General features: G+C 45.0%; 1 protein-coding gene across 1 annotated transcript; it reads right to left on the reverse strand.

Annotated features, from left to right (window-relative positions):
* Positions 1–3,367: 3,367 nt before the first annotated feature.
* Positions 3,368–9,761, reverse strand: LOC115131131 (nucleotide exchange factor SIL1-like). The gene is made up of 9 exons (XM_029662731.2): positions 9,645–9,761; positions 9,374–9,509; positions 9,153–9,261; positions 8,877–8,988; positions 8,559–8,741; positions 8,292–8,413; positions 8,067–8,163; positions 7,645–7,809; positions 3,368–7,546 (listed from the first exon to the last, which is right to left on the reverse strand). Exons 1-9 carry the CDS (start codon positions 9,747–9,749, stop codon positions 7,178–7,180), a joined length of 1,398 nt encoding a protein of 465 aa, XP_029518591.1. The 5' UTR covers positions 9,750–9,761; the 3' UTR covers positions 3,368–7,177.

Genomic DNA, 9,761 nt, shown 5'->3' on the forward strand with positions numbered 1-9,761 from the left:
TATGGTTCCCAATCAGAGACAACGATAAACACCTGCCTCTGATTGAGAACCACTTCAGACAGCCATAGACTTAACTAGAACACCCCACTAAGCTACAATCCCAATACATACACACCACATACAAAAACCCATGTCACACCCTGGCCTGACCAAATAAATGAAGATAAACACAAAATACTTCGACCAGGGCGTGACATGTACGAAGGCAGCAAGTGCTCCAGAGAGTTTGATACTGTGTGTGGAAGCGATGGCCACATTTACACCACTGAGTGTGTGCTGTGTCGGAAGAACAAGAATACAATAAAATAGTATTGTTGTGTACGCATATTTTGCAGATGTTATTGTGGGTGCAGCGAAATGATTATGTACATCTCCACCTCATGGATGTCACGTTCTGACCTTAGTTCCTTTGTTTTTGGTCCTTGTTTTAGTAAGGTCAGGGCGTGAGTTGGGGTGGGCAGTCTATGTTTGTTTTTCTATATTGGTTTTTGAGTTCGGCCTAGTATGGTTCTCAATCAGAGGCAGCTGTCAATTGTTGTCCCAGATTGAGATTCATACTTAGGTAGCCTGGGTTTCACTTTTGGTTTGTGGGTGTTTGTTTCAGTGTGAGTGTTTGGGCCACACGGTACTGTTTCGTTTTGTTCACATCATTTATTGTTTTGTTCCAGTGTTCAGTTTATTTATTAAAAAGACATGAACACTTACCACGCTGCACCTTGGTCCTCCTCTCTATCTCCAGACGACATCCGTTACAATGGATTGCACCAGATTTGCCAGTTCTTGCTGTGAGATGTTACCCCACTCTCCCACCAAGGCACATGCAAGTTCTCAGACATTTCTGGGGGGAATGGCCCTAGCCCTCACCCTCCGATCCAACAGGTCCCAGACATGCTCAATGGGATTGAGATCTGGGCTCTTTGCTGGCCATGGCAGAACACTGACATTCCTGTCTTGAAGGAAATCACGCACAGAACAAGCAGTATGGCTGGTGGCATTGTTATGCTGGAGGGTCATGTCAGGATGAGCCTGCAGGAAGGGTACCACATGAGGAAGGAGGATGTCTTCCCTGTAACGCACAGCATTGATTGCCTGCAATGACAACAAGCTCAGTCCGATGATGCTGTGACACACTGCCCCAGACCATGACGGACCCTCCACCTCCAAATCGATCCCACTCCAGAGTACAGGCCTCGGTGTAACGCTCATTCCTTTGACGATAAACGTGAATCCGACCATCACCCCTGGTGAGACAAAACCGCAAATCGTCAGTGAAGAGCACTTTTTGCCATGCCTGTCTGGTCCAGCGACCATGGGTTTGTGCCCACAGACAATGTTGTTGCCGGTGATATCTGGTGAGGACCTGCCTTACAACAGGCCTACAAGCCCTCAGTCCAGCCTGTTTCAGCTTATTGAGGACAGGCTGAGCACTGATGGAGGGATTGTGAGTTCCTGGTGTAACTCGGGTAGTTGTTGTTGGCATCCTGTACCTGTCCCGCAGATGTGATGTTCGGATGTACCGATCCTGTGCAGGTGTTGTTACACATGGTCTGCCACTGTGACAACAATCAGCTGTCCGTCCTGTCTCCCAGTACAGACATGGCAATTTATTGCCCTGGCCACATCTGCAGTCCTCATGCCTCCTTGCATTATGCCTAAGGCACGTTCAAACAGATGAGCAGGGACCCTGGACATCTTTCTTTTTGTGTTTTTCAGTCAGTAGAAAGGCCTCTTTAGTGTCCTAAGTTTTCATAACTGTGACCTTAATTGCCTACCGTCTGTAAGCTGTTAGTGTCTTAATCGTTCCACAGGTGCATGCACATTAATTGTTTATGGTTCATTGAACAAGCATGGGAAACAGTGTTAAAACCCTTTACAAAGAAGATCTGTTAAGTTATTTGTATTTTTACCAATTATCTTTGAAAGACAGGGTCCTGAAAAAGGGACGTTTCTTTTTTGCTGAGTTTATATACTGTATTTATATAATGGTGTGTATTGACAGTATATGGATAGATAAGGTGTGTACAGCAGTAGTTATATAGGATGAGCCTTGACTAGAATACACATATGAAGTGTGTAAAACAGTATGTAAACATTATTAAAGTGACCAGTGTTCAATGACTATGTACCTAGGGCAACAGTCTCTAAGAAGTAGGAGTAGCAGGTGATAGCCGGCTAGTAACAGTGACTAAGGATCAGGGCAGGGTACTGGGCGGAGGCCGGCTAGTGGTGACTATTTGAGTGTGTAATGGAGGTGGAAGCTGTTTTTCAGTCTCTTGGTCCCAGCTTTGATACACCTATACTGTCCCCGCCTTCTAGATGGTAGCTGGGTGAACAGGCCATGGCTCAGGTGAGAGGTCCTTGATGATCTTCTTGGCCTTCCTGTGACACCAAGTGCTCTAGATGTCCTGGGGGGCAGGCAGTGTGGCCCCAGTGATGCGCTGGGCTGAACGCACCATCCTTTGGAGAGCTTTACAGTTGCGGACGGTGCAATTGCCATACCAGGCGATGATACAGCCTGACAGGATGCGCTGAATGTTGCATCTGTAGAAGTTCTTGAGGGTCTTAGTGGCCAAGCCAAATTTATTCAGCGTCCTGAGGTTGAAGAGGCGCTGTTGTGCCTTCTTCACCACACTGTCTGTGTGAAAGGACCATTTCAGGTTGTCAGTGGTGTGCACTGCGAGGAATTTGAAGCTTTTCACCCTCACCACTGTGGCCCTGTCATGCTCTCTGCTGTCTCCTGAAGTCCAAAATCAGCTCCTTTGTTTTGTTAACGTTAAGGGAGAGGTTATTTTCCTGGCACCACTCTGCCAGGGCCCTCACCTCCTCCCTGTAGGCTGTCTCGTCGTTGTTGGTAATCAGGCCTACCACTGTTGTGTCGTCAGCAAACTTGATGATTGAGTTGGAGACGTGCATGGCCACGCAATCATGGGTGAACAGGTAGTACAGGAGGGAGCTGATCACCCACCCTTGTGGGGCACACATGTTGAGGTGTTGTTGGTGCAAAGACAGGAAAGTGATCAAATGATTTGATATCTATATTTCATCGATATGTATTGTTAGATTGGGGTCGTCGAGCTCAACAACTCAACTCTGTTACATGAAATAAAGATAAGTAATAGTATTCTAATTTCTTAATTTCATGCATGCCATGTGGTCTCCCTTTCTTCACCAAATGAGGAGCTTTGGCCATTTTGAGTTTCCCACTCAACCCTGGTACTTGTTTGATCATAACAGGGTTGTGAGACTGTGACAGAGTTGAGTATGTGAAGTTATCCAATTATTCAAAATCGTTATGATTGTATATCTTCATTCTTATAACCACATGCATAATTGACGGTAATGTTGTCAATTTTAAGAATATACAGTAGTCCATGTGTATAAGCCTACTAGAGTCGTCACTGGAGGGAGCATTTTATTCGTGTCAATCAACATTTCTGCTTGGAACTTCACATCTCAGTCTAAAGTAATTGCCCTGAAAGTCTTTAAAGGTGGATATGCCATCTGATATATTGTGATGGCTGCTGCAGGTGCTCAACTCAATTGCAAGTACTTCAACACACAGCATTTCAATTTCAGCAAGAAGTGACCAAATGCTGCGCAACAGATAGCCAGTAAAGGAAGGATTCAACCACAGCCACTGGAAAAGGAAATCCAGTGGGCAAGTCCAGGGCTGCTTGGGCTGTGGTTTAGGCTCAGATACGACGAAGACCTAAACTACAGGTCAAACATTTTAGAAACACCTACTCATTCTAGGGTTTTAATGTTTTTTTTACATTGCTGAATAATAGTGAAGACATCAAGACCATGAAATAACACATATGGAATCATTCAGTAACCAAAAAAGTGATATTCTTCAAATAGCCACCATTTGCCTTGATGACAGCTTTGCACACTCTTGGCATTCTCTCAACCAGCTTCACCCGGAATTCTTTTCCTGAGCATTTGATGACTGCTTTTCCTTCACTCTGCGGTCCGACTCATCCCAAACCATATCAATTGGGTTGAGTTCGGGTGATTGTGATGGCGAGGTCTTCTGATGCAGCACTCCATCACTCTCTTTCTTGGTAAAATAGCCCTTACACAGCCTGGAGGTGTGTTGGGTCATTGTCCTGTTGAAAAACAAATGATAGCCCCACTAAGCTCAAAACAGATAGCATTCTGCAGCGATATGCCATCCTGTGGTAGCCATGCTGGTTAAGTGTGCATTGAATTTTAAATAAATCACAGTATCACCAGCAAAGCACACACACACCATTACATCTCCTCCTCCATGCTTCACGGTGGGAAATACACATGCGGATATCATCCGTTCACCCACACCGCGTCTCACAAACACACGGCAGTTGGAACCAAAAATCTCCAATTTGGACCTCAGACCAAAGGACAAATTTCCACTGGTCTAATTAATCTTAATGGTTGTACAGTCGTCTCAAATAAAACTGTGAAGGACCTCGGCGTTACTCTGGACCCTGATCTCTCTTTTGAAGAACATATCAAGACCATTTCAAGGACAGCTTTTTTCCATCTACGTAACATTGCAAAAATCAGAAACTTTCTGTCCAAAAATTATGCAGAAAAATTAATCCATGCTTTTGTCACTTCTAGGTTAGACTACTGCAATGCTCTACTTTCCGGCTACCCGGATAAAGCACTAAATAAACTTCAGTTAGTGCTAAATACGGCTGCTAGAATCCTGACTAGAACCAAAAAACGTGATCATATTACTCCAGTGCTAGACTCCCTACACTGGCTTCCTCTCAAAGCAAGGGCTGATTTCAAGGTTTTACTGCTAACCTACAAAGCATTACATGGGCTTGCTCCTACCTATCTCTCTGATTTGGTCCTGCCGTACATACCTACACGTACGCTACGGTCACAAAACGCAGGCCTCCTAATTGTCCCTAGAATTTCTAAGCAAACAGCTGGAGGCAGGGCTTTCTCCTATAGAGCTCCATTTTTATGGAACGGTCTGCCTACCCATGTCAGAGACGCAAACTCGGTCTCAACCTTTAAGTCTTTACTGAAGACTCATCTCTTCAGTGGGTCATATGATTGAGTGTAGTCTGGCCCAGGAGTGGGAAGGCGAACGGAAAGGCTCTGGAGCAACGAACCGCCCTTGCTGTCTCTGCCTGGCCGGTTCCCCTCTTTCCACTGGGATTCTCTGCCTCTAACCCTATTACAGGGGCTGAGTCTTACTGGCTTACTGGGGCCCTCTCATGCCGTCCCTGGAAGGGGTGCGGTCACCTGAGTGGGTTGATTCACTGATGTGGTCATCCTGTCTGGGTTGGCGCCCCCCCCTTGGGTTGTGCCATGGCGGAGATCTTTGTGGGCTATACTCAGCCTTGTCTCAGCCTCCAGTATTTATGCTACAGTAGTTTATGTGTCAGGGGGCTAGGGTCAGTTTGTTATATCTGGAGTACTTCTCCTGTCCTATTCGGTGTCCTGTGTGAATTTAAGTGTGCTTTCTCTAATTCTCTATTACTTTCTCTCTCTCGGAGGACCATGCCCCAGGACTACCTGACATGATGACTCCTTGATGTCCCCAGTCCACCTGGCCGTGCTGCTGCTCCAGTTCCAACTGTTCTGCCTTATTATTATTCGACCATGCTGGTCATTTATGAACATTTGAACATCTTGGCCATGTTCTGTTATAATCTCCACCCGGCACAGCCAGAAGAGGACTGGCCACCCCACATAGCCTGGTTCCTCTCTAGGTTTCTTCCTATGTTTTGGCCTTTCTAGGGAGTTTTTCCTAGCCACCATGCTTCTACACCTGCATTGCTTGCTGTTTGGGGTTTTAGGCTGGGTTTCTGTACAGCACTTTGAGATATCAGCTGATGTACAAAGGGCTATATAAATAAATTTGATTTGATAATGTCCATTGCTCATGTTTCTTGGCCCAAGCAAGTCTCTTCTTATTGGTGCCCTTTAGTAGTGGTTTCTTTTCAGCAATTCAACCACAAAGGCCTGATTCACAGTCTCTTCTGAACAGTTGAGATGTGTCGGTTACTTGAACTCTGTGAAGCATTTATTTGGGCTGCAATTTCTGAGGCTGGTAACTCTAATGAACTTATCCTCTGCAGCAGAGACCCAGCAGACTCTGGGTCTTCCATTCCTGTCGCGGTCCTCACGAGAGCCAGTTTCAACATCGCGCTTGATGGTTTTTGCGACTGCACTTGAAGAAACTTTCAAAGTTCTTGACATTTTCTGAATTGACTGACCTTCATGTAATGATGACCTTCAAGTAATGATGGACTGTCGTTTCTCTTTGCTTATTTGAGCTCTACTTGCCATAATATGGACTTTTACCAAATAGGGCTATCTTCTGTTTTACCCCCCCACCTTGTCACAACACAACCGATTGGCTCAAACGCATTAAGGAAAGAAATTCCACAAATTAACTTAAGGCGACACACCTGTTAATTGAAATGCATTCCAGGTGACTATCTCGTGAAGCTGGTTGAGAGAATGCCAAGAGTGTGCAAAGCACATCTCTTTTTGACAGGTTCAAACACAAGAAAGTCTTGGTCAAGCATGCAGGCATGTGTGAGGCACAAGAATTCTCTCTGGATGCCTTTCCTTCCTGCCGGAATGATGCAGTGCAATGAAGAGTATCACTGACTGGACATTGGCTTTCCAAATCAGTGGAAACCCTTAAACTAATAAAATGACGAAACATGAACCTGTACAGTCTCTCATGAAACCCCATAGGGAAGTATGGAAATAGCTCAGATTTCATTACTGCTTACAGCAGGCACTGACTAGGCACACTAGTATCACAGTGGACAATCCACTAACAAGATAGATGGAGCACACTGAACAAGGAACACAAATGCCATATAAGGAGAAATACTGTCTTTTAGCCCAGCTGAATGCATTCCTCAGGGAGGACTGGAAAGCCTTATTTTGAGACACAAGCCAAGGCATGATGCATCACAGATGCAGAAAAAAGGTGTAAGGAAGGCTAAGCAACCGAAAGGCAACCTTGTGATTTGCAAATGTGTGAACTAGAAGCACAAGCATTTCGCTACGCTCGCATTAACATCTGCTAACCATGTGTATGTGACAAATAAAATTTGATTTGACCCTATCACACAGCCGCAAAACTCGAACGCATTTCTGTAATCCTACATCCTCGTTTTTTAAATTGTCCTTTGATAAGGGTTTTCACCAAGCCCTATACTTGTTTCAGTTTCAGCACCACTGTCTCCAACAGAGCCAGGATCTCCCCAAAGTATCCATCCTCGTCACCGAGGACCTGCTCTGTGAGCACCAGCTCCTGGTACTGCTCCTGTAGGGCGCTGAGGGAGGAAGACAGGGCGTAATCCTTTCGATACTGAGTCTGGCAGTGAGGCATCATGGCCAGGATAGTTCTCAGGGCCTTTTCCTTCCAGTCGTGCTCTGGGGAGGCCAACAGTTCAGGTACCAGACTGCACCAGCCTTGCTCTGCCAAAAGCGGCTGGAGGGAGACCTGCGCATACTGCCGCAAACGCTCATTGTGAGATGCATCTGGGATGGGGTCAAGTCCAGTCTGAGAGATCAGCTCCTAGAATAGAGAATGCCATTCATGCCATTCACATACATTTGATTTCACAAGACTAGCCTTGTATTATTGGCAAGGTTTTCGTAAAGAGCACCCCTCACCTTTTCGTTGATCATATCATAGAGTATGGTTACAATCCTCACACGGACAGCCCCACCTCCAGATGCTCGGAAAATATCCCCCAACACTTGTAGCCCACCCAGCTTCAGGAAGTGGCTTTGGGCAAAGGGGCAGTGACGTAGCAAACAGGCCAGAGCAAACAACGCCTGTATACAGGCAAACATTAGCCTTAGTTAAGTGCCAGGACGAGAATTATTATTTACAAGTGATTGTCAGAGCTAAATTCTGTTCAGATTCTAAAACGTATTTGAAGACAGATGTGATGAAACCTTGCAGCATTAAATTGAAATCCATCGAGTGTCTCTGCTAAAGACGGGACTATTAATCCTGCTAGATATACTGGACTGATTCTAAAATAAAAATGTATTATGAGTGAATTTTATAATGTGGGAACAGGACTTGCCCTCTTTTTAACAGACATGGGTCGTGGAGTGGCAAGTAACATTAACAGCTTCTGAAGGGTACCACTTTCAACTGCCTCCACCTGCACCACCGGGTTACTAGAAAGAAGATAGTGAATGATAATGTTACTGACCACACACACACAAATACAAAACAAAAACAGGCTGTCTTTTGGCTGGTATTTAGAATTTGACAGTTGGAAATGGGTTAATGAAGACTGCTATACCTTGATAGAGCTGATCCCAGAACGAAAGAAGCACTCTCTTGAAGTCGATAGTCTGTGCTGTTCAATGCATCAACCACAAGCTTCAACCCTCCCCTAGATGCCAGGTTCTGTGCATTGTCCACCTGACAAGACATAACAAGAAAGGAAACCGTAATTATAACTCCATTACTAGAATCCAATGAAAGTTATTTTGTGTGTTTATGTTAACCTATGTAAAAGAGGTGTTGTTTCTATATACAAAAACATCCCATGCTTGGGGGGCCTCACCTGATGAACAAGGTACTCTAAGTCATGTAGAGCTTTAACCTTCTCTTCCACAGTGGCGTTAGAGCTGTTGAATTGGGACACCAGTCTACTCATAATCTGGAAGTCTGACTCCATCAGCATGTCTAGCCTGACCATGTCTTTTTTCAGCTCATCCATGGTATGAAACTGGGCCCTGAGAGCCTCCTGAACACATACACACAGGTTTGGGACCAAGATAACAATCAAAGACAGATGGGATCACAGATGCATTAGGCTCTTATCACAGCCGCTTGTTTCCACTGTGGTAAGAAACTACAGATCCATCAAATCAGGGCAAACCGTCTCTTCTTTGTCACTGGTTTTGGGATCCACTCCTTCTTTGATATTTTTCAAAGCCTTCTTCAGCTCCTCAGCACTGACAGATGGGCCCTGTGTGTTCACCTTCCCCTGTCTGACTCACAGAGAGCAAAGACTGTAGTGACTCTGATGTAATCTCAAGCAAACATAGTAGTGTGTGTGTGTGGCCATCTAACGTACAATAGCTATATGGCAACATTTTTAGATGGTGTTTCATATGGTTGATATACAAATTTCAATAGGATCCTCAACTCATACCTTTGTCCATCTATCTGGTATTTGAGAGTCTGGTGTTCCCCAAGTTTGACCTCCCTCTGTCCAGTCTGGAGGTTGAGCCTTACTTGAGAGCCCCTTGGGACCCCATGACCTGAACAATGCCAAAATTGTACAGTGAATACCTTTGATTCTGCCATAGACCTTAATCTCCAGTACACTACCGTGTAATAAAGGCACATGTGCGTTTCTGCTTTAGCAATCACCTGGTTTGAGAGTCTTCCACTTATCTGTTGGATGGAACACATCCAAATCCTCAGAATCTCCCTCTTCCACGTGGGCATCCTCCTCACCCTCCAGGCTGGCCTCAGGGCTCTCCACAACAGTCAGAGTGGAGGGAGACTATAGGGCAAAGGGTATTGTATCAGACTCTTGTACAGGCTTATCATAATCAGCTAGGCTACACTATACATTGTATTTATTAAGTAGTATAACAATTAGTATAGGTCAATAATTATTTAATTCATCATTACTCACCTTTTCGCTGAGAACATGGACGAATTGACAAATGAATACTAAGAGCATGAGTGCTACCTTCAGTCTGGTGGATTGACGTCCTCTTCTCCGGCATCCGATCAACATACTGGCTGTAGG

This window comes from Oncorhynchus nerka, linkage group LG6 (assembly GCF_034236695.1).
Source record: "Oncorhynchus nerka isolate Pitt River linkage group LG6, Oner_Uvic_2.0, whole genome shotgun sequence".
Classification (NCBI taxonomy): Eukaryota; Metazoa; Chordata; class Actinopteri; order Salmoniformes; family Salmonidae; genus Oncorhynchus; species Oncorhynchus nerka.

What these genes read in the sequence shown, in the direction of transcription:
- LOC115131131 (XM_029662731.2), bottom strand. Translation starts at nt 9,749, where the DNA reads ATGTTGATCGGATGCCGGAGAAGAGGACGTCAATCCACCAGACTGAAG. An exon ending in TACCAGATAGATGGACAAAG is followed by an intron (nt 8,989 to 9,152) that starts GTATGAGTTGAG and finishes TCTGTGAGTCAG; the next exon opens with ACAGGGGAAGGTGAACACAC. An exon ending in ATGATATGATCAACGAAAAG is followed by an intron (nt 7,547 to 7,644) that starts GTGAGGGGTGCT and finishes TCTCTATTCTAG; the next exon opens with GAGCTGATCTCTCAGACTGG.